The 25,794-nt window shown below is 39.8% G+C and overlaps 1 protein-coding gene across 1 annotated transcript in view; it reads right to left on the bottom strand.

Annotated features, from left to right (window-relative positions):
* COL19A1 (collagen type XIX alpha 1 chain) overlaps positions 1-25,794 on the bottom strand; it is a 337,043-nt gene that overhangs the window by 95,825 nt on the left and 215,424 nt on the right. The window contains exons 18-21 of the mRNA XM_073336362.1: positions 10,973-11,035; positions 4,608-4,643; positions 1,391-1,426; positions 1,241-1,294 (exon numbers count right to left, since the gene is read on the bottom strand). Of these exons, the coding sequence (XP_073192463.1) occupies positions 1,241-1,294; positions 1,391-1,426; positions 4,608-4,643; positions 10,973-11,035 (189 nt within the window). The remainder of the gene's footprint in view (positions 1-1,240; positions 1,295-1,390; positions 1,427-4,607; positions 4,644-10,972; positions 11,036-25,794) is intronic.

The following is a 25,794-nucleotide window of genomic DNA, read 5'->3' as shown; positions in this document are numbered from 1 at the left end:
ACACACTGGCCTCCTGAGGTCTAACGTCTTAGAGTGGGAAATTATGACTAAATTCATGTTTGAGTGGAGCAACCAGAGGCTGTGGAAATCAGAGTTCACATAATAGAGTCTGAAAAGACCTTTTGGGGAAGGATGGGCATAGAATCAGAAGAGGCAGGAAACAGAAAAGACCCAAGTCATTCAGGCTATGAGTGTCTGAAGCTGAGGATGGCACCAGATTCAGAACCACTTCTGTACCTGATCGGGCTGGAGTGTGGTGCCTCTGCATGAGCAGTCTGCATGGTTCTTAAGTGAGGTGGGAAGGATGGACAGAATGGGCCCATTGCCAAAGGCTGCAGAGGAAAGGCACAGGAGAGGTATTTTTGGCTTTGAGAGGAAGACTCCATTGTACCTCCTATTCTACGTGATTACAGAGCTCAGCTGAGGCCTGGAGGAGAGATGGTTCCTCAGCTAAGAGGCAAAAGCTATTTCTAGCGAGGAAAGAGAACAACGAGAGAAGTCTGCCTGCACTCTGTGAGGAAGAGGAATTGAGACTGATAGTGTTGCATCCACTCTGGCTACCATCTGGCTGGCTGACAGATGAGGAGGATTCACTCATTAGTCTGTACTGGTGATATCCACAAAACAAAATGTGTAATTGCACACATAAATAGACAGACAAGGGATAGAAATAGCAGTGGTCCTAAAGGTTCCTTGCATCATTCTTCCCCAGTGAGTGATGCTGAAATCAACCAGAACATTACTAACTAAAAGTAAAATAGCTACATTCTGCCTTCAATCTTGTGTAAGTCTCCGACTGACATCAACCCTGCTATATATTGTGGGTAGCATATATTGTACCACCTGCACCTAACCATAATTAATTTGTAATTTAGCTCCCTCCACAGAATAAAATTGACACACCTGCATAAATATTAGCATCAGAATATCCTCTTTTTGGTTATGGAGGCCATATTTCAAAAAATGTAATTCCCAAAAAGTGCATTCAGACTTTTGCATACACATGTTCTTTGAACACAAATTCCCCATGCTGGCCACAAAATTCAGGGATGTGTGTGTATATAACCCCAACTTGTATGTACACAAGAACTTTGGGCATGCAACTCAAGTACACACACTAAAAAAATTGGGCCATACTATATAAAGTGAATGAAACAGCACCCAAAGTCCTTTTACACAATGTCATAATAAGAAGCCATCACATGCTACTTTCAATTTTATAATAAATACTTTAAAATACCTCTGATCCTGGATTTCCAGTGAGTCCAGGAGGACCACAATCTCCTATTTCACCCTAAAATGCATAATTTTTCTTAAATAATTTAAAGTTATATCCACAAGAGACAGCTGTGTACAAAAGAGATATTGTGTATACCAATCAGAAAAATACCTTAATTCCTTGTGATCCTTTCATTCCAATTTCCCCCTGAAAATAACAGATATGATCACAATAAGTTGAAATTTAGAGTAAGATTGACTGTGTTGAAGTTACTACACACAGAAACGTTGTCTTATTAAGTTAGTTAACACAATTTATCAAACAATGAAAATCTGGTTATTCTTTAAAGAGTTGTATTTGGAAAACTTTGAAAAGGATTGCCTTTTGAAAAATTCTATTTGCCGTTTCGGGTATGGTGATTTCTATTCTTCTGTTTTATTCCTAAGGATATTTGCATGAAAACAAAATATTTGCTTAAGAACTCTGTTCCTGGGGCTTATTCCTCACTTAAAGTCATTACCCTGTTTGTAATATCATATGCCTTTCCAAAGCTATGCATTTTTACAGTATATCCCATTCTACATAGGTTCTTATACAGCATTCATCACCATAGTATGTGAACCCCCTTCCTGCAGTGCATGAAGCAATGTGACGAATATCTGTCATACCACAAAGAGAGGATTATGATTTACTGTAAGACATACAAAGCAGGAGTAGATGAAATCTTAAAGAATAAGGATTCTGATTTCTTGAAAACTTCTTTAGTAATAAAAAAGTGATGTATAAAAATATGGCTATAAGAAAAATTGCTGGCAAATAAAGATTTTTAGAGATTCCCAAAAAGATTAATGGGTTTTTAATAAAGGAGGTTACATATTTTATGTACTATGCTTGATGTTCAGTGTTAATTGCAGAGTTAATGAAATAGCTGCAGTTTCTCACTAAGATGACTAGTGCATTTGCTAGTGTAATAGTTAGAACTCTGAGGGATAGTATGCTTGATCTTGCTACCTTTAATCTCTACAGCCAATATCTTATTGACTTCAATATGAGCAGATTAAGGCCGCTGTTGAGATGCTTAGGCTCAGCTACTTCCATCTCAGCTCAGCCAGACCTTTCTTGGGATTTACAGTGCCAAGGCCTACTCTGTGGTGACTCTGCACTTTGTATTTAAAGTGCCAAAAATTCATCCCAGAATAGCTTCACAGAAATCAGAGAGAGGCCAAGGACAAATTTAGCCCAAGGACTGCAAGCACTGAGATTCTAGCTGCCCCCATGCAGATGTACAAGAAAGGGAAAGGTTCCTTTGTGCCCAAGGCTCTCTCTGAGTTTGAAGAGCTGGCAGATGGAAACGTTGACTTTTTACTTGTCAACTGAGTGAATTTGGTATGCCAATAGTCAAGAAGCAATAAACATGGAACCCCATGATGCTATTTTTATAGTCAAGTTTCAGAATATTTGGCATGAAACCTATTAAAATGCACACAAAAAATCACAGAATGCAAATGTGACAGGATTCCCAAGGTGGAGCCTGGAACTGTGGGACTGCAACGCCCCCCTAACTCTCCAGCCTGGGCTGTCTCTCACAATGCCTTGTGTGACAAAGTTCCTCCTTTACCTTGGGGGGTCTTGTGCTTATTGGCAGATTTGCTCACCTTGGAGCTTCACAGCAGCCCTCAGTTTGGCCGTTTTCGTGAACTCACAGTCCAGGTCAACTCCTCCTGTGTCTGACCAGGAGTTAGGAGGTTTGGGGGGAACCCGGGACCACCGTCTACTCCGGGTTCCAGCCCAGGGCCCTGTGCAATGCAGCTGTCTAGAGTGCCTCCTGGAACAGCTGTGCAACAGCTACAACTCCCTGGGCTACTTCCAACACTTTCTTTATCCTTACCATAGGACCTTCCTCCTGGTGTCTGATAATGCTTGTACTCCTCAGTCCTCCAACAGTACGCGTTCTCACTCTCTGCTCCTAGCGCCTCTTGATCCCAGCTCCTTACACACGCACCACAAACTGAAGTGAGCTCCTTTTTAAACCAAGGTGCCCTGATTAGCCTGCCTTAATTGATTCTAGCAGCTTCTTGATTGGCTGCAGGTGTTCTAATCAGCCTGTCTGTCTTAATTGTCTCCAGAAGGTTCCTGATTGTTCTGGAAACTTCCCTGTTACCTTACCCAGGGAAAAGGGACCTACTTCACCTGGGGCTAATATATCTGCCTTCTATTACTCTCCTGTAGCCATCTGGCCTGACCCTGTCACACTTGCTAGTGACAAGCAGCAAACCCTTGCAGGTGCTGTTATCACTCAACACAACTACACGTGGAGCCCCACACCCAGCTAGATTGCATGAATGCTCCCAGAGCCACTCATGAATCAGAGAGAGAAAGGCACCAGCCAAATCCCCCCAGCTCCCAGCACTGTACCTCAGGAATATACCATTTTGCACTGCTAACAATGAGCAGTACAAATTTATTAATTGGTTCACTACTTCGTCAATGGAAAGGGATATACACCAGCCTTTGTAAACCTGAGCAGATTTACCAAACACTTTGGGCAAATTCACTGATAAAGATAAACAGTTAAACTTATTGACTACAAAAGATAGATTTAAAGTGATTATAAGTGATAGGCAAAGAGTCATAGTAGTTACCAAAAGAAAAGAAAATATAAGCACTCACTCTAAACTCTCAATCCTATTAGACTGGGCAACATCTAGATTAAGCAGTTTCTCTCAACCCACTGGATATTGCAGTTCATAGTACACAGGATTCACCCTTCAAACCTATGCCACTCCCCTGTGTTGGAGTCTTCAGTCTTCTGAGTGTCCTTGTTGCTTGCTGCATAGGTGGGGGCAGGGGAAAGGCAAAGCAGTGGGGCCACTGTGTTTCGTTTTATACCCTCAGTCCATGTGCTTGGAGAACACAAGTCCAAGCATGTCTGGTGGGCACTGCTGAGTCACAAGGTGAAGCAATACCCCGGTGTGCCTCCTGTGAGTGAGTCATTGAACTGTAACTCCTCTGCTGGACAATGGCTGGTGATGTCCGTAAAGCACCCACCTGGGCATTGGTTACCTCTTTTCTCATTGTCTCTGGAGAGCTAGTTTCTGGGTGTTTCCCAAACCCACAGCATATTTTAGTGAAAACTATACAACACAATTCTTATAATTTTATATGCATTAATGATACACATGTTTAGATGGAACAATGGGTTTTAGTAGAGCATAACCTTTCACCTAATACCTCACATGGGATGCTTTATATGCAATATCACAATTATTTATAGATGAGGAATATAGGGGTTACAGGGCGCTGCCAGAGCTATAGAGTGTCACAGCAAATATGGTGAGACAATCAGATCTAAGCATAAACATTAACTCAAAGCTTTAGCTGTACTTACTGGATCCCCCTTTTCTCCTTTTTCAGAAGACTCTCCCTGTGATAGTATATAGTAAATATTAATACTTACTTGGTAATTTTAAATGATAAATAGTTTGTATGTCTGTTTTTGGAAAACAACTCTTCAAAACATATAGAAAACAAAGTAACAGTTATATGTATTCAATACATACAAACAACTTTATAAAATATATAAACTATGAAAGCCCATTTAAAGATTACATTAATGATAAAGAATGTGGACAGATAATAAAATGGGATTCTACCCAAGTTTGTTTCGTTTATGTCTGGGTCACATATTATATAATACATGTAATCATGACCATAAAGCTTTCAAACCTGGGTCCACACATCATCATGCTCCAACTTTCCACCTGCTGACTTACTAGCATCAGCTAGAACTGGGACTCCTTGAAGCCCAACTCAGATAGATGGCTCCACTCCTGGGACAACAGAGCTCCTGGTTCGCCTGCTCCCCCTGCTGAAGGCAGGTGGAGGAGCAGAAAGTTGTCAGTTCAACTGGGCTTTATTCTGCTTTGGACTGCTTACCCTGTACAACCTGCTCTTGACTTTCTGATTTCCTGACTTGGCCTGATTCCTGGTTCTGGATCTCCATCTCTTCTCCTGACCCTGCCCTGGTTTCCTGACTCAGGCTGATTCCTGGTATCAGTCTCTCTGTTCCTAACCTCCTGGTTCTGAACCCTGGGTGGCATGGGGACCTAGCTACTTGCCTTGTACTAACCAGCAGGCCTGTCTGCCTATGTCCTGGGTCTGACACAGGATCAGAAACAGATAACACAAAGTGATGACTGAATTAGTTTAAAATTAGAGTTAAATTCTCAAAAGCAAATGACTTTTAATACACAGAACCATGATTCTTTCAAATTAACAGCCTAAACTAGATTTGTATGAAGATAATTTACAGTACAAGGTTTTAACAAGAACTAGTTGATCCTCTAACATTCTGCGGCCTGACATTACTTCAATTTAAATCACTAGCAAAACTCCTATTGATTCAATGGAAGCATGACTGAACTTTTTTGCTATTTCTAGAAAAATGCAGTTTACATCTTTTCACCAGTCATGAAAAATTGTTCAGCTGAATCTGCTGTTGGAAAGCTTCAACTAAAACTAAAAGATGATTAACTAGCAAAGTCTTTTTCTAAACTTTGATCATGCTAAGAATGCTATTTTTTTTCATCTAGGTATTGAAGATGGTACTTCTTCACACAACACACCATCAACTTGTGGAACTTGTTGCTAGGGGATGTTACGAAGGTCAAAAGTGTAACTGGGTTAAAAAAAGAATTAGGTAAGTTCCAGGAGGATAGGTCCATCAATGGCTATTAGTCAAAATAGTCAAGGATGCACCCCATGTTCTGGGTGTCCCTAACCACTAACTGCCAGAAGTTGGGACTGGATGACAGGGGATGGATCACTCAATAATTTCCCTGTTTTGTTTGAAGCATCTGGCATTGGCCACTGTCAGAAGACTGGATATTGAGTTAGATAGACCACTGATCTGACCAACTATGGCCATTCTTACGTTCCTAATTTAAGAGAAAGTAAAAAAATATTGTTATTTTAATCAGCAATCAATATTTCATTGTTTGAGATACTTGCTTTCTTTTGAGGCTTTAGGTACCTCCTGGTTGTGCCTAAGTCTGTGGTGTTTTGGAAATCCATGCATCTTGAAATCAGGAAGCAGAGAAGCACACAAAAAATAAAGAGGCAAAGCAAAAAATGGACTAACCTTTTTCAAAGTGTAAAGAAGATTAATTTCATATGGGGCTTTTTTGGCCGCAGCTTTTGTCTTATTTTATGCTAGCAGGTCTGACCATCTCTAAATTATAGACTCTATCTTCACCCATCACCATCACAAAGGAAAGCCCCAAAAGACCATAAATGTTGCAATGTCACTATGATGGTAAGCAATGCAGCAGAGAAAGCATTCAGAGGACTCCGCACAACACAGATCAGCAGTATCCAGGGCTACATACAACGAGTATATGAAAAACTCAGCAGTGACTGGAGCACTCATTCAGCAGCTCATCCCTATTCAGCAATTTACTTAAGCACATACTTAACTTTAAGTTGGATGGGATTTAAGTATGCAGTTGGGACACAGCTTCAACACACCAGAGTTAAACCCAGCTTTGCTGCACTGCAGGTGGCCCTGTCCATTAGTCACTCTCATGCCCAACAGCCATGACCACCCTGCAGAGACATCCAGGCCAGAAAACAAAATGTAGGTTGTGAGGATGCTGGGCCCAAAGTCTACCATTGGAGCATATTTTTCTGTTCCCATCATTCTTCTACTTGCCCTTTACTCTGTTTTCAAGGATTTGGCCCAAAAAAATAAACCACACTTGGCCATCACATCTAAGAATATGAGTTAGGAATTATTATTTATTATTATTATTTATAATCATTATTTATTATTATTATTATTTCACCTTTTGCACCGGTCAAGCCCATTTCTCCTTGCTGACCCTTTTAAAAAAATAAAAAACTATTGACAATCTTTGTCCTTTTTTATTCTGACAAACGGAAAGAATCTTCCCCTTCCAGCTGCTCCTTGCACTGAATGTAGCATGAAATCTTGTTAATCATCATAACCGAAATGTGTGATTTAACCAGCTCCAACTGAATTTAAATTATTGTCTTCTGCTGGAGAGCTACTCAAAATCAAACACTTGGCAACACTATGATATATCTAGTGTGTCTTCTCTCTTTTCTCCGTAGACCAACAGTACAGCAAATTGGCAAATATATATTCCATTATTTAAAATACACAGATGCTTCCTGTCAAAATGTTTAAACCCAACATTTGACCACTTAATTTGTTATAAACTGCTTGGGAATGACCTGCATCTTTTAAATACTTTTGGTTAACCATCCCTGTCACTTTATTAAAGAGAATTTTTTAAAATACCCACTATTTGCTAGTGCTACCAAATATATTTTTGAGCTCCTCTTTCTGGTTCAATAGACAATATTATGTATGCACATATTCCAAACACTATGCACATTTCCTTTTGCTCTCCTAAAAACACAGAAAAAATATTTTTCCCTGCCCAATTCAGACCTAAAAAATGGAGGAAATGAACAAAAGAAGACATAATATTTTCAGAGTTCTAAAAGAGCATTACAACAGTACAAACTGTCATAATTTCATCGCAAGTCACACAATTTTGGCCCCTGCCTGAACAGGTCTTAAGATGATATGAGAATTTCAGCCCTACTGGATGGGAAAATCCTCTGACAGGTTGTATTCCCCACTTCCCTGCCTCCTCGAGAGAAGCCAATCAGTGCTTCTGCAGGAACCGGGCAGAGCTGTCTCCCCACCCTTAAGAGCTGAGTTTTTTGGTAGGTGAAGTAGAGAGGGACCAGCTGACATTTCATAGAGAGGAAGGGGAAAAAAAAGAGCCCAGCAAGTTTCCTCCTCCGCCCGCCTGTTAAAAATGGGTAATCTCCCCTGGGTGCTCCTTCGCACTCCCTACAACACCAGACCTGGGAAGAGGGCCCGAATAAACCCTGGAACTAATTCCCACACTCAGGCCTGCGAAGACAAAGAGAAACCCCCTGTAGCCTCCCCCCACCAGATCTGAGAAACTGGGTGAAGAACCACTGAAGCTGCAAGAGCAGAGGTGGGGTTGCGGGCCAGAAATGCTGTGAGAGTTGCAGGGGAATGTATAATTAATTGCTGGGTGACGGGCAGATGTGGGGCTATGGAGGCACAGAATTAATTAGACTTTGGTGGCATGGGGAGAAACTGGATGATCCGCACAATCATGCAGCGCTTTATAAAAATCTTTGTAATTTGATCTCATATGGGTCCCCCAGTGAGACCTTCTGCAGCAGCTTACTTTATACATTTGAGAACAGTGCCAACACTGAAATTGTCGAAGACTGGGGAGTGTTCAAAAATCAAAAGGCCAAAAACATAAGATCATCTCTTAAAACAAAATCTCATTATTTAGGAGGGGGATTGACTCGTGATTTTTGAACACTTGGGTTGGATATACTGCATTTCAAAACAGTGGAGATTAAAAATATTGTAATGAACCTACTGGCTCATTACTGAGCACTGTGTTAACCTCAAATTCAACATCCAGCAAGTAGAGGGCTCCATAATCCCTCCAGTAGAGTAAAGTGAAGCACTGCTAGAAGTCAGAGAAGACCTAGTTCAGGAGAGAACAAGAGGTTGCAGGATGACTGCATTAGCAGGCTGGAGGCAGCAGCCTAATACTGGTTGTGGAGGGAAGGTCAGATAGCTTGGAAAGGCTGTGAGCCAGGCTGGGAAGAATCCTGTCCATGGCTAGCTGTGACAGGCAGATACTTAGAAGCAGCCTGCAAACAGCTGGGCCACATGCATGGGTCTGAAGATGACAGACAAAGAAACATAATTCTGACTGTGGGATCTCCAGGCCAGTGCATAACTGACTCCTGCAGGGAGTATCCTTGGCACTGGACCTGAGGTTGCTGACCTTCATACCACTTTATAAAACTACCCTTAGGGGTTGGAGTAAGAACTGTTGTGTATTAAATTTCTCTCTTTTAATTTGGAACCATTAAAACCTAGATGCCCAGGGAAAATGCAGTATTTATTTCTGGCAGCTCTCATAATGCAATTCTTTCTTATTCATCATGCTGTATAAGTGTGTTTGGGTAGAGGTGGGCAAATAACTGATTTTTCAGTTCACTGGCGGTTAAAAAAGTCAGTTTGATCTTAATATTCTCAGAATATTCTGAAAAATTGTGTCGAATTAAACAAGTAGGTGAAAAACCAGGTTTGGGCGAACAAATTATTTTTTTTAACTAATCATTTAGTTTCCAGACCTTTTTTAATGTAAAAGCAAAGAAAGTGAAGGAGAAGATGGTGGTGCCCCCCATGTTATAACTTTTAGCACACTAGCTAGGGAACTGGGAGACTCAAGTGTAATTCTCCCCTCTGTGGAGAAGGGATTTGAATTTGGGTCTTTCACATTATAGAAACATACCTTAGCTATTGGACTATGGGAATATTCTGATGTGTGTTTTTCTCAATCTCTTGTATTCAAGCAGGTCCACTGTGTGTAAGTAATTAAAACATCTTTGGCACAGGGACATCAAGTTGGGTCTCCCACACTACAAGAGAGTGCCCTAACCCGTCCTATAGCATAATCTTGGGCAGCTCTTTCTCAGTCTCTCCCATTGAAGCTGCTCCACTTTGTATAAAATACTTGAATAGTCATTGCATCTGCAAGAGAAAATGACAATGACCCTAGCTGTCAAGGCACTCATCTAGGAGATAGATAACCAAGTTCATGTCCCTGCTCCACTGACTATTTATACACAGCAGAACAGCTTGACCAGGAGAGATTGAGAGAAACCCACTCCAGAAGGTCCCATAGCCCAGTGGCCATAGCCCAATCTACAATGTAGGAAACCAAAGTTCAAATCCTCTATCCAGCAAAAGGGGAATTGAACCCAGGTCCCCCGCATTCTGAGTGAGTGCCCTAAGCTGTGGGTTAGAAGTTGCAACATGCAAACACACAAACCTGTTTTGTGAATGGTATCTAAGTTCCATCCCACCTACCTCCCAAATTTTTATTTGGCTACTTTGTGTCAAATTTCAAATAAATGTGGGTGATCAAAACTGCATTTTCCAGTGAATAAACTATTTGTCTGAAAAAGTCACCCAGTTCTATTTGTGGGAACCCCCCAAGAGCTAGAGCCTGAAAGGCCGAATGCTTGGAGTGCCTACAGCACTTGCCTCTGAGCATATAGTATACCCAAATCACTACCAAACATCTACGGGACTGGTGTACCATAGCATTCACAGCACTTTCCTGCAGATTAGACATACTGGAGATGAGTGTCCTTTCAAATGGTACAACTGATTTTTCACTGCAAGAATGAAAATTCAGCTACATTAAAGAGGTATAAGTCTAGAACTAATTGAATAAAATAGTCAACCTGTGTAATTCACTTCCATAAGAGTTTGTTGGGACAATTACTAAGGCTGGATTGAACAAAGGAGTGGATACATACATGACTGGTTAAACAGCTGGTGGCATGCAAGCTAAGGTGATTAAACGAGTAATTATGTCTCTAGTTTCAGGGCATGAGATGAGCACCTCCCGTGGTCACTAAGGAATTTTTCTCCAGTATAATATTACACAAGTATTTAAATATGTTATTTTTTAATCTTCTTCCTTTCTCTCACTGGCCAGCGACCAAAGGCCTGATCAAGTGTGCAATCTGCTCCTCCTATGAAGGAGACTGCAACAAACCAGATGAATGAGACTACAGGTAAACTTAGGAGTGACAAGCCGGTTGGTATTTTGCAATTCCTCATGCCATTATGTCTCAGATGCTTACAATTTCTCCCTTTTGTCCTTTTTGTCCAGCAGCCTCAGGTAATCCTAGTTGTCCTCCATCACCCTGTGAAGAATTGCAAGTGAAATAATATAATAAATATAATATAAAATATTATAATAAATGTAATATGCAGTTACCATAATTTTGCAATATTAGGTCCTATGCTGATGTGTTATTTTCTGTGTAAATGCAAACATCCTAATTTAGCATCAAACAGAGGGGGTAAGATAACTTTGATGTAGTGCATAGGTTATGTGGTACAAGTATGTATTCTTCTCCATGTGAGAGATATTCGTATTCCATTCAATTAATGGGAGTTCTACACCTATAGAGAGAGCAAAATATCCATGTTGAGTACTACTGCGTAGATCTGAGAAGAGAATTTTGTCTTAAATCATTGGAAAGAACATTATTTTTATGATCATTATCACAGTAAATTTCTTAAGTGTGAAAGAAAGAAAGAAACAACAACAAAAAATCCCTTTTCTAATATGAACAAGCACCTCAAGAAATGTTCATTTTCGTTTTGAGCAGCATGAAGACATGGATAAAGGAAGAGATGGATTGATATTAGTGACAGTATATTCCCACTGTTCCTCAGAATAAGCAAACTGATTGAAGCAATTTGTCTTAAAAATTTATTTTTATTGAGACTACGTATTGTACTGTGTGTATCTACCCTTTCGCACAAGGCCTGTACATATTAAATATATAATAAATGGCTTTTTGCTTTAATTTTACATAGGGAAGACACGGTAAAAAATGAAGTAGGTATGTGCAGCAGAGGCAATGTGGCCTAGTGGCTAGCTGGGTCACCATGGGTAAGTAACTTTACTTCTCTGTGCCTTGGTTTCCCCATGTGTAAAATGGGAATAATGATGTAAAATGTTTTGAGAGCTACTAATAACAAGTGCTATATAGATATTATTATTAACAATAATAAAGGAGATAAATTACAAAATATAAACTTCAGTAAGATTCCTATTGCTTTTATAAAGGTATATCTTTATATCTTGATGGCTTTTTGTTCAATTTCTAGGGCACTTCAGCAGTTAATATACAGGAGTCTTAATCTGCCTGCTGGCTACTAACTAATATTAGGATTAGCTGCAGAGGCAGCTTAATAATGACTGTTGAGTAGCAGTTGACTTGATGAAGAGAACAAACCAGAGACAAACAGTTACTATAGATTGAATATAGAGAGTTATTGTTTATATTGAGATATGCCTTGAATTTATATGTATGGAAAAAAATTAAAACATTATTTTGGGAAAGATAATATTAGATCAACCAGCTGTATTTTTATATACTATTTGAATATCCACATATAAATCATTCTTTGTTAATTTTTTAAGATGCAGGAAAATATTTAGAAGAAGAAAATAGTGATAGAAAGTAGCAATAGATTATTCAAGAATTAAAGAGAACATCGGAAACATTTTCTAAAACAGTTTATGAATATACTTTCAGTCACTTTCCATTGTGCTTTAAATTTTTTACCTTCCAATCCCTGTGACCTGATTGAGTCCCACAAAGCTGATTTTTCTACCCAATCTAAGGATGTTTGTAAGCAGATTTGATTTTAAAACTGAAGTGACCTTATATTTATGTACATTGAAATAACGATAAACCACAAAGTAAAGGCCAAATTCTGCGCTCACTTAAACCCACTGAAACCACATTGAAGCCAGTAGAATTGCACATGGTGTGGGCACAGAATAAGCCTTGACTATGTAGAGAAATAGGTAGAGATGAGTGGTTATTAAATTATGACAGGTCTTCAATGGTATCTGTCCTTGCCATCTCCTTATTTGTCTTACGGGGATCACAGTATTTCTCATAATTCATAGAAATGCCACTTTAAATAAACCATACAAATATCACCAGAAAAGACTGATATTAAGGACTTCACAAGAGTTTACCTACAAGGAAAACCACTGAAAAAAAATCTTCAGTGAGAACTTGAGACTGCTTTGAGAGGCCACATAAAATCAAGGAAATTGTTATTCCATTACCACCTGTACAGAAGGGAATCTCATAACCCACAGAACATAGTATCTTGTGATTATGTAAAGCTTTTCATCTTGCAGGTACTTTACAAATGATGTATTGTCAGGAAAGGGATTTGGCACCTCCCAAGTGTAGTGGAGTGCCCAGCCAGCATTCACCACATTATATAACAGTGTGAGAAAGCAGAAATTTAGATCAAGGATACAGGAACAAACCCCTACTTGTGAGAATAGCTCAATGGGATTTTTTAATGTCCAGAAAGAGCAGACGGGTTCTCATAAATATTCACCTACCCTAAACTACACAGAACTTAATTTATCTGTTTCGGTGGTTGAAAGGCATGGGTCCACCCTGCTGAGATTTAAACCTGTGGCTCCAGAGAGTCTGGGTATTTAAAACCTGATGTTTAGACTAGTAAACCATCTCTGCTATCATAGTAAATACTAAACTTAGCACTCCCTTGCTGAAAAGTTACTTGCTTGTGAATAAGTCATTAAACTCTTCACACTGGACAGCTGAAGGAAGGAGTAAGTTGGTGCTCTGTAAAGGATTTAAAAGATGATTAATTTCTTGAAAGAAACAGCTGGCCTATATTTTGCCAGAAGACATTAATTGGGAAACATAAGATGCCCTAGGAACCCTTAGAGCCTCACAGTGGTGAGAAACATGACTCCTGTAGACAGATGCATATCAATTCCTGAGGACCTCCTCCGTCACTTTAGAATTAATCTTAAATAGTGTGTATTCAAAGAGAGCCTTTGCAATGTAAAAAAGGAAGATGTCAAATAGCCCGGAAGTAGAGAAGTAGCTTCAAGAAACAAGTTGTGGACAAGGAAAATACTTGATATTAACAGAATTTACTTTTTGGCAAGAAAAAGAAATTGCTAAGGTGATCAAATATACACATGCAAAGGAAGGTGACAGACCAAGCATAGAGACTAAGGCTCTGAATCTGGAAAACATCTCTCCTCAGGACAGCACATAAGCATGTGCTTAAGTTCTGGTAAAGTCAATGTCCTGATTTGGGGCTTATATCCAGAAAGCATCTTATGTAATGAGTCAACTCATTGGGATATATCATGGAATGGGTTGCACTTCACTTATATCTTCAGTGCCATATATATTGATGAAATCATTTAAACATTCTGCAGTTCTCTCCACTGAGTTGAAAAATTTATACATTTGGTAAAAAACCTTGTGAGCATTCAGAAGCTTTGTAAAGAGTCAGAGTTCCGACATTCAGCAGGACAGGTTGCATTAGAAAAATATGAACTATGAGACTATAGGCAGTGATGTATCTGATCTTAGATTTTAAAGCCAAAAGGAACTTTTATAATAATGGCACCTTAGAGACTAACAAATTTATTTGAGCATAAGCTTTCGTGAGCTACAGCTCACTTCATCGGATGCATCCACTGAATCCACTAACATCCACTGTTAGTCTCTAAGGTGCCACAAGTACTCCTTTTCTTTTTGCGAAGACAGACTAACACGGCTGCTACTCTGAAACCTTTTATAATAATATAATTTGACCTCCTGCATAACATAAGCCACTGAATTCACTGAGTAATTTCTGCATCAAGCCCATATTATATATCTCATTATATATATATATGATATCTTAACAGCTCATTTACATGTATATTTGAAGGTTTTCTGTATAGACCTAATTTCTTACCATAAATTTTACTCACTTTAAATGAAACAGAGCTTGGAAAATCTTGTATTAAGGTTTAGCAGCTTACAGTGACAGAAAACTGAACTCAAGGCCAAGTAATATTTCTTAATTACAACAGACTGCAGAACTACTGGAAAAATCTCTGGCAAGGATTTAAAGGAATGACTGACAGTACTGTCAAAGTAATTTGAACTTTTATCTGGTAGGTGTAGGAGGGAAGATTAAATGAAGTCCATATAATCTAGAGGTACTGCAATAAAAATGTAGAACTTTAGACAAGGCTGTTTGGAAATCAGAAATGACGAGGGTCATAAAAAATGTGAAAATATATTTGGATTCCAACACTGCAGACACTTGGTTCTAGACAGCAAGGTTCAGATATTCAAAGTAGCCATTAGGTTTTTACAGAAAACATTTATTTAAATCCCTTAAATAGCCTTGAAAATATCAACCCAAGTTTCTAACTTTCCACTCTATTCTCAGGTTCATCACAGGTCAGATTAAGAAACAAGAATTTAAAGTGAGGTCTTTGAGGGTAAAAGAGGAATTAACAATCTGTCTTTGAGAAGGTTAAACCTCTGAGTTTTGTAAACCATGGGACAGCTTTTGAGAAGTAATATGTATATAGCCCCCAGACTTGCAATTTCTTAAAGTTCTGCATTCTTTTTCCAAGATTGTGGATTCAGACAGGAAGAAACATATTTTTCAACTCAGGTTGATACAAAATAGGTTTAATTTTCTTAGTTTGAATAATGATACCTATCTCTTATATAGTGCTTTTCATCCGTAGATCTCATAGCACTTTACAAAGGACTGATCAAAAGATATCAAAGAGGAATACCAATGAGGAATATATAAGTAGGGGAGAAAAATTAGCACTCCTGCAATGCTTCCCTCTTACTTTATTTATCTAATAACTTGAAAATATGAGCGCTCTGTCCCTTTAAGCGGCTTTACTGAGTTTTCGCATATATGGCTATTCATGGAAGTTTATGAAAAGTACCATTAGACAATCAAAGAGACTTTCACAGTTCCTTTGAAAGAGTAACTACCAAGTTTGATTTTTGGTCTCTTTCATAAATGGAAAGCCAAACTATCAAAAAATAAAGATTATGGTCCGAGCAAACAATAAATACACTCTGACATACACACCCTTGTCATAAATATAAAGGGAAGGGTAAACCCCTTTGAAATCCCTCCTGGCCAGGGGAAAGCTCCTCTCAACTGTAAAGGGTTAAGAAGCTAAAGGTAACCTCACTGGCACCTGACCAAAATGACCAATGAGGAGACAAGATACTTTCAAAAGCTGGGAGGAGGGAGAGAAACAAAGGGTCTGTGTGTCTGTCTATAGTCTGTCTTTGTCGGGGATAGACCAGGAATGGAGTCTTAGAACTTTTAGTAAGTAATCTAGCTAGGTACATGTTAGATTATGATTTCTTTAAATGGCTGAGAAAAGAACTGTGCTGAATAGAATAACTATTTCGTCTGTGTAACTTTTTTGTAAGGTTTTGCCTAGAGGGGTTCTCTATGTTTTTGAATCTAATTACCCTGTAAGGTATCTACCATCCTGATTTTACAGGGGGGATTTCTTTATTTCTATTTACTTCTATTTTATTAAAAGTCTTCTTGTAAGAAAACTGAATGCTTTTTCATTGTTCTCAGATCCAAGGGTTTGGGTCTGTGGTCACCTATGCAAATTGGTGAGGCTTTTTATCCAACATTTCCCAGGAAAAGGGGGGTGCAAGTGTTGGGAGGATTGTTCATTGTTCTTAAGATCCAAGGGTCTGGGTCTGTAGTCACCTAGGCAAATTGGTGAGGCTTTTTACCAAACCTTGTCCAGGAAGTGGGGTGCAAGGTTTTGGGAAGTATTTTGGGGGGAAAGACGCATCCAAACAGCTCTTCCCCAGTAACCAGTATTAGTTTAGTGGTGGTAGCGGCCAATCCAAGGACAACGGGTGGAATATTTTGTACCTTGGGGAAGTTTTGACCTAAGCTGGTAAAGATAAGCTTAGGAGGTTTTTCATGCAGGTCCCCACATCTGTACCCTAGAGTTCAGAGTGGGGGAGGAACCTTGACAACCCTCTTTTTCATGTGGACACAAGAATGGCCGATTCAATGAGCACTAGATGTCTGTGTATACAATTAACCAGTTTATGGTATATGTGTGTGTGCGTGCATGTTTTTCACATGGGGACTTCGAAAATTTGGTTCTGAATCTCTACAGCTACAATTATTTGGATGACAAAGAATAGATCTCTACCTGTTGATTATAAGAATCACAATTTAGAATGCTTTTTATAAAGAATAATTGGGACTATATTGTAGAAGCTGCTTTTATAGTATAATGCAGGTTAATATCTATAGAATCATAGTTCTTGAAAGGACCTCGAGAAGTCATCTAGTCCAGTCCCCTGCACTCATGGCAGGACTAAATATTATCCAAACCATCCCTGACAGGTGTTTGTCTAACCTGCTCTTAAAAATCTCCAATGATGGAGATTCCACAACCTCCCTAGGTGATTTATTCCAGTGCTTAACCACCCTCACAGTCAGGAAGCTTTTCCTAATGTCCAACCTAAACCTCCCTTGCTGCAATTTAAGCCCATTGCTTCTTGTTCTATCCTCAGAGGTTAAGAAGAACAATTTCTTTTCCCTTCTTGTAACAACCTTTTATGTACTTGAAAACTGTTATGTCCCCTCTCACTCTTCTCTTTTCCAGACTAAACAAACCCACTTTCTTCAATCTTCCGTCACAGGTCATGTCTTCTAAACATTTAATCATTTTTGTTGCTCTTCTCTGCACTTTCTCCAATTTGTCCACATCTTTCCTGAAATGTGGCACCCAGAACTGGATACAATACTCCGGTTGAGACCTAATCAGCTCAAATAGTGTGGAAGAATTACTTCTCATGTCTTGCTTACTTCATTCCTGCTAATACATCCCAGAATGATGTTCACTTTTTTTGCAACAGTGTTATACTGTTGACTCATATTTAGCTTGTGGTCCACTATGACCCCTGATGCCTTTCCACAGTACTCCTTCCTAGGCAGTCATTTCCCATTTTGTATGTGTGCAACTGAATGTTCCTTCCTAAGTGTAGTACTTTGCATTTGTCCTCATTGAATTTCATCCTATTTATTTCAGACCATTTCTCTAGTTTGTCCAAATCACTTTGAATTATAATCCTAACATCCAAAGCACTTGCAACCCCTCCCAGTTTGGTATCGTCCACAAACTTTATAAGTGTACTCTCTCTGCCATTATCACTGATGAAGATATTGAACAGACCCAGACCCAGAACTGATCCCTGCGAGACCCCACTCATTATGCCCTTCCAGTATGACTCTGAACCACTCTCTGGGAACGGTTTTCCAACAGTTTTGCAACCATCTTATATTAGCACCATCTAGGTTGCATTTCCCTACTTTGTTTATGAGATGGTCATGCGGGACAGTTTCAAAAGCTTTACTAAAGTCAAGATATACCACATTTACTGCTTCCCCCAACCCACAAGGCTTGTTACCCTGTCAAAGAAAGTTATCAGGTTGGTTTGACACAATTTGTTCTTGACAATTCCATGCTGTTACTTATCACCTTATTATCTTCTAGATGTTTGCAAATTGATTGCTTAATTATTTGCTCCATTATCTTTCCGGGTACAGAATTTAAGCTGACTAATCTGTAATTTCCAAGTTGTCCTTATTTCCCTTTTTATAGATGGGCACTATAATTGCCCTTTCTTTCTGGAATCTCTCCTGTCTTCCATGACTTTTCAAAGATAATCACTAATGGCTCAGATATCTCCTCAGTCAGCTCCTTGAGTATTCTAAGATGCATTTCACCAGACCCCGTGACTTGAAGACATCTAACAAGTCTAAGTAATTTTTAACTTGTTCTTTCCCTATTTTAGCCTCTGATCCTACCTCATTTTCACTGCCATTCACTACGTTAGACGTCCAATCACCACCAATCTTCTTGATGAACACCAAAACAAAGAAGTCATTAAGCATGTCTGTCATTTCCACATTTTCTTATTGTTTCCCAGCCCCCTCCCACATTGAGTAACGGGCCTACTCTGTCCTTAGTCTTCCTCTTGCTTCTAATGTATTTGTAGAATGTTTTCTTGTTACCCTTTATGTCTCTAGTTAGTTTGATCTCGTTTTGTGCCTTGGCCTTCTAATTTTGTCCCTAAGTACTTATGTTATTTGTTTATATTCATCCTTTGTAATTTGACCTAGTTTCCATTTTTTGTAGGACTCTTTTTTGATTTTTAGATCACTGAAGATCTCCAGGTTAAGCCAGGGTAGTCTCTTGCCATACTTCCTGTCTTTCCTATGCAGTGGGATAGTTTGCTCTTGTGCCCTTAATGATGTCTCTTTGAAAAACTGCCAACTGTCTTCAATTGTTTTTCCGCTTAGACTTGCTTCCCATGAAATCTTACCTACCTATATCCTAAATCAAAATACTGCACTGCCATCTTTACTGTCAGAGTTTTCCACATAAATAACATCTAAAGGGACAGATTTTGGATTGAGCTTCTGACCTGCTTGTGCCAGTAGGGTGGTAGAATCCAGTCCAGTTGGCAAATCTCTCTCTCTTGCACATGGATAGACACACACACACACACATTTAACTTCCATACCTGGTTATAATGCCTGTATTGGAATGGGAGGAAGGAGATATTTTTCAAATAGGGACACTTTATGTTACATATTCCTACATTAAAACTATGGTACACTTTTAAAGGTTTCACACGTTAAATTTGGTTATATAGTAAATTATTGGTTCTAAAGTCATTATCATTCCTTCTGGATAAATAAAAGTCCTGTAAAAGAGTGCATCATTTAAGCAACATAAAGTCCCCCAATTCTGGGAACCAGCAGGTTATTTCACCAAGGATCAGTGTGACAGAGGTTGAAAGAGATAACATTTGTATCAGGCTTAATTGAAGTCTGCTCTGTTAGGTGTAGAATCTTTTTTAGTTTGTTACTGGAATGTCTCTTTGAAAAACTGCCTTCCACAAAATTAAACTGAAAAAAAATAACAACCAGTTATCAAGCAGAAGTAGTTACTGATGGGACTGGACAAACAACTCAATTATTGAATCTTAATTTGAAGGGTAGCAAGGTTTTGTTTTCATTGACGGAGACAAGAACCATGGCTTAGATGGACTAATTTTCAATTTTTATCAGTAATAATTATACTTTACACTTTTACTGATGCCTTTTAACCAAGTAGTGTAACTGCTTCATAGAAGACGATACCATGTTTAGATACAGGGGTGGTGGGTGCTCTAGAAAAAAAATGTATTACTGAGACCTGTAAAACTTAGAAGAATAAAATATACCGGGCTAAGTTTTTCCCGTGCAACTGTCCCTTCCCCTGAACTGTGTCTCCAATGAGATTTGCACATGTTGGAAATCAGAACAGAACATGCTCTGTTAGATCCTTGGAAGTAGGAAACTGGGAAATTTATAGCTAAAATAATGTATATATCTCAAACCTGCGCTGTCCATATACTGCAAAAGAAATAACATGTTGTTTTGATGGCTGTGAGAAATACTCATTTAAATAACAAAGGGAAAATATACTGGGTCACATCCTTGAGTCTCCCTGAGATACATTTGGTGCAAGCATGGCACTATGGCAACTATGGGAACTGAGGCCAGTTCAGCCCCTGGCACAAATCAAAGCAACCCAGGGTATTTGGGCTGGAGGCAGGAGTAGGTGGTGTACAGCAGCTTTGTGGGCTTTATATCACATGGAGATTTGTGTGTGAGAAGCTGAATTCCATTCAATTTTGAGAAGGGCTCTCTCTTGCTAAAATAGAATTATTTGGTTATGTGCTATTTAAAATAGAATCATAGAATCATAGAATCATAGAATATCAGGGTTGGAAGGGACCCCAGAAGGTCATCTAGTCCAACCCCCTGCTCAAAGCAGGACCAATTCCCAGTTAAATCATCCCAGCCAGGGCTTTGTCAAGCCTGACCTTAAAAACCTCTAAGGAAGGAGATTCTACCACCTCCCTAGGTAACGCATTCCAGTGTTTCACCACCCTCTTAGTGAAAAAGTTTTTCCTAATATCCAATCTAAACCTCCCCCACTGCAACTTGAGACCATTACTCCTCGTTCTGTCATCTGCTACCATTGAGAACAGTCTAGAGCCATCCTCTTTGGAACCCCCTTTCAGGTAGTTGAAAGCAGCTATCAAATCCCCCCTCATTCTTCTCTTCTGCAGGCTAAACAATCCCAGCTCCCTCAGCCTCTCCTCATAACTCATGTGTTCCGGTCCCCTAATCATTTTTGTTGCCCTTCGCTGGACTCTCTCCAATTTATCCACATCCTTCTTGAAGTGTGGGGCCCAAAACTGGACACAGTACTCCAGATGAGGCCTCACCAATGTCGAATAGAGGGGAACGATCACGTCCCTCGATCTGCTCGCTATGCCCCTACTTATACATCCCAAAATGCCATTGGCCTTCTTGGCAACAAGGGCACACTGCTGACTCATATCCAGCTTCTCGTCCGCTGTCACCCCTAGGTCCTTTTCCGCAGAACTGCTGCCTAGCCATTCGGTCCCTAGTCTGTAGCTGTGCATTGGGTTCTTCCGTCCTAAGTGCAGGACCCTGCACTTATCCTTATTGAACCTCATCAGATTCCTTTTGGCCCAATCTTCCAATTGGTCTAGGTCCTTCTGTATCCTATCCCTCCCATCCAGTGTATCTACCACTCCTCCCAGTTTAGTATCATCCGCAAATTTGCTGAGAGTGCAATCCACACCATCCTCCAGATCATTTATGAAGATATTGAATAAAACCGGCCCCAGGACCGACCCTTGGGGCACTCCACTTGATACCGGCTGCCAACTAGACATGGAGCCATTGATCACTACCCGTTGAGCCCGACAATCTAGCCAGCTTTCTACCCACCTTATAGTGCATTCATCCAGCCCATACTTCCTTAACTTGCTGACAAGAATACTATGGGAGACCGTGTCAAAAGCTTTGCTAAAGTCAAGAAACAATACATCCACTGCTTTCCCTTCATCCACAGAACCAGTAATCTCATCATAAAAGGCGATTAGATTAGTCAGGCATGACCTTCCCTTGGTGAATCCATGCTGGCTGTTCCTGATCACTTTCCTCTCATGCAAGTGCTTCAGGATTGATTCTTTGAGGACCTGCTCCATGAATAGAGACTATGCAGATCCTTGCTGCTCCCCCACCTCCCCGCCAGAGTCCCATGACTGTGGCACTGCTCCCCCCCATCCCAACACCCCCGGCCCCAGAGCACATTCTCTTTTGTGTAACACTTTCTCAAGTGTTTTAAGAGCCTTCAAGATATTATACACTGAAGATATTATTGTTAGGCAACATGAAAGAGGAAAGCTTTTGAAATCTTCATAACATGAATCTATAGAAAACCCTATGATCCTGCCCAAGGACTTGAAAGCACATTCCTGTCATCTGCAAGAAGATAGCAGCGCAAATCACTTTTAAACCATCATGCAAAACAGGGATTAGGGAATAATTCAGTATTAGAATTCTACTGTTTTCGTTTGGGTTAGTGGATAGGATCGAAGACTTTCAGATCAAGAGCCAATGTGAAATTCAAAAGAGTGGATCATCAAGAGATTCCAGATGAGTCTCAATAAAAACCTGTAAAAGGGGTTGGCTCTTGATCACATCAAGAAGGCCAACCTCAAGAAGCTTCCAACTTTAGGAATGTCCAAATGGGGCATGGGCAAACAAGATTCTGCTTTGTGTAAAATCATCCAGGCCTAGAGAGCCAGAAGGAAAATATTGAAATGATAAATACTTATGTCTCTGTAAATACAAAGCAATAGAGATATTTTTCTGAATAAAGGAGAAATGCAGAAGGATTTCAAACAAATCCAACTGTTCAATTTTAGAGTAACTACTATAAAAATCAGATAGTTCAGGAAAAAAGAAAAATGTAAGGAACAATTTGGCTACACCAATACACAGTGTTGCCATGACATTCTTGATACCTCTGACAGTTCCACGTGTTAATGTGTATGAAAGATGCTACTTGTGAACTAGATATGACAGAAGATCTTTGTTATGTGATAATTTTCCATTGTGGTACCAATTGTTCTGGACATAAAGATGTAGTGATGGATTCATGGAAGCCGTTTGATATAACTTCTGAGAAAATAATAGCTCTCAGGAGTAATGGAACTCCAACTATGATTGAAAAGAAAAATGACACAGTTACCTTGCTAAAATAAAAACATAACTGATATCAGAAAAGGGTTCGTCCCATGGTGATATATCTATCTTTTCATGCTGCTTTTCCATAAATCAGCTTTCTGTGAAGAATATTAGGTTACTGAAAGTGACATTATTATTATTATTATACCTAGCTCCTATATTGTGTTTTTCATCCATATATATCTAAGTGCTTTACAAAAGAGGTCAGTAACATTATCCTCATTTTACAGGTGAGGCACAGACAGGTTATATGACTTGCTCAATCCACAAGTCTACACTGCCTCTCTCCATAGGTCACACTGGAAAGTGAGCAATGAGTATAGTTAATATATTATTTTGGGTGGAGAGGTTGCTGGAAATAGCAGCTTCTGAGCATGAGACTTGCTCTTGCCCCTTCAAAGGCATATAATAAGGGGATGCATCGTCAAAGCAGACTCATGAGTGTGCTGAGGAAAGGTTATATGGCTTTCACTCATCCAATTATTTTGAGTAATTTCTCCAAGTATAATTCAATTTTCCCTTTCTTAAGAGGAGCTAGGACCTGTGACTGAAGGCAGCAGGCAGTTATGTAATTCAAAAGAGTGGATCAAGTGCAACTTCCCCTTTTTCTCCTCAACTTTGAAAATAAAGAATCACTTCCATAACATGCTCAACTCCTACTACTTACTTTTCTGAGGAGTTAAGAGTCTCAAGGCTGGATCAGCACATGGGCTCCTGGTCACATTTCTTTGCCCTATACACTAAGACATCAGGCTAGACTGATTAATCATTATTTCAATAAAGTCTTAGGAATGACCGCAATTTAAAGCCATTGTATCAAAAATATAACACTCATTCAATGCACATGCTGAAGTCAGATGGCTGTCCAAGGATGCATTTCTTGAGGATGGCATCATTTGGCTCCTATATAATCATGTTTTAAAAAAGCATTTAAATGAGGTAAATCTGAAATTGCAAGGGAGCATGATTTGCATTCTGACCCCAAAGCCTTTTCCTGCAGGCTCCCTCTGTTCCATTAGAATGCACAGAATGGCAAACATCCAGTTTTCCCACACATCTAGAACACCATTCTGCAAAATCCTGATGGGGTCTCTTATCAGCGAATCTTCCTTGAGGTACTGTACTCCATGATAGGATGACTGCCACCATTCTGTGTAGCAGCTCAGAGACCAAACCATTCATCATTTGCACTGGTGTCAAGCAGGGCTGTGTCACTGCTCCAACACTCTTCTCCATTTACCTTGCCGTGCTCCTGTTTCTCATCTATGACCACCTTCCTGATGGAATAGGGATTGAGTATCATATGGGTGGTCAACTCCTCAGTCTCTAACATCTCCAAACAAAATCTAAGATCATGAGAATTGGCATAACTGATCTTCAGTATGCAGATGATTGGGTCATTCTCCCACACATAGAGGCTGACCTGCAAAGTACCCTAAATCTTTTTGCAGATGACTATCACAGCCTGGGTCTCTCTCTCAACATTGGGAAAACCAAGGTATTCTACCAACCCTCACCTGCACAAACTACACTTTTAACGTCACAAATCACCATCAGTGGAGAACCCCTGGTAAATGTGGAGCATTTTTCATACCTTGGCAGCCACCTCTCCAAAACAGCCAGTATTGATTCAGAAATCAAATACAGGATGTGCTGGCACAGCACATCCTCTGGAAGAGTATTCAAACACGTCTTCAATGACAGGGATCTGCAAACAGGTACCAACATCTTGGTTTACAATGCGGTTGTCATCCCCATCCTTCTCTATAGGTGTGAGACCTGGGTAACCTACAGATGACATCTCAAGCAGCTCGAGTGGTTCCAGCAGCACTGCCTAAGGAGGATTCTCAGGATCAGCTGGGAAGTCTGACGTACTAACATCAGCGTTCTCTCTGCAGCCATCAGCAGGTCATGAAACACCAACTCCGCTGGGCTGTCCACTGTGTACGTAGGGCTGAAATTCGCCTCCCAAAGCAAGTACTCTTCTCTCAGTTAAGTCAGGGAAGAAGGGCTCACAGAGGGCAGTGGAACTGCTTCAAAGACATACTGAAAGTAGACCTTAAAAGGGGAGGCATCAACCAACAAATTGGGAGGACCTGGAATGAAACAGAACACAGCGGCACCTCACTATACACGAAGCCACAGCTCACTTTGAGGAGAACGGACATGACAGAGAAATGACAAAAGAAGACAGAGAAATGACAAAAGAAGAAAGAAAGGGAACAACACTCCAGCCAACAACTATGTCTCCTCCAAGATTACATCTGTCACTTCTGTGGGAAAATCTGCAGGGCACGAATTGAGCTCCTCAGCCACTTAAAAACCAACCAATGAAGCCCCTTGGCAGACATCATCCTCGCATCGAGGTATAGCCGAAGAAGATGACTTTAAAAATGAGAAACAGGTCCATGTTTTCAAGTAATCAAAGAGAATGTTACTTCCTAGGGGGAAAACTTTTTGCCATGATGAAAGTGAATGAATGGAAGAGAGGCATTCAAAGGTATAAGTTCCTCCAGAACTCCCCATGGAGTTTGTGGAGATAAAAAGCTAAGAAGACAGTAAAGACAACTGAAAGTCAAATAGGCAGAAGTTATTTAAAAATAATGGATTAGAGAATAAAGTCTGGGAGAAGAGTATTATATCATAACAGCACAACTGAGGTGAGATGTAAAGCTGAAGGCCAATTGCCCGTTACCACAAAACAAAGGTAATTATGAAATGCATGCCCCATAGGGTTTACTGAGATTATGCTATTATAGAAAGAGACAAGGACATAAAAATTCATATCAAAGGGTTAGATTGTGCCTAGCCTTGCACAGCTGCACAGAAAAAGTGGGAGTTGGGATTGTGGAGGAGGAAGAGGAGGGCACAAAGAAACTTTCCTCATAAATGTGCT

This window comes from Lepidochelys kempii, chromosome 3 (assembly GCF_965140265.1).
Source record: "Lepidochelys kempii isolate rLepKem1 chromosome 3, rLepKem1.hap2, whole genome shotgun sequence".
NCBI lineage: Eukaryota > Metazoa > Chordata > Testudines > Cheloniidae > Lepidochelys > Lepidochelys kempii.
Note: the sequence above shows the minus strand (reverse complement) of the source record. Positions and strands in the feature narration are given on the sequence as shown.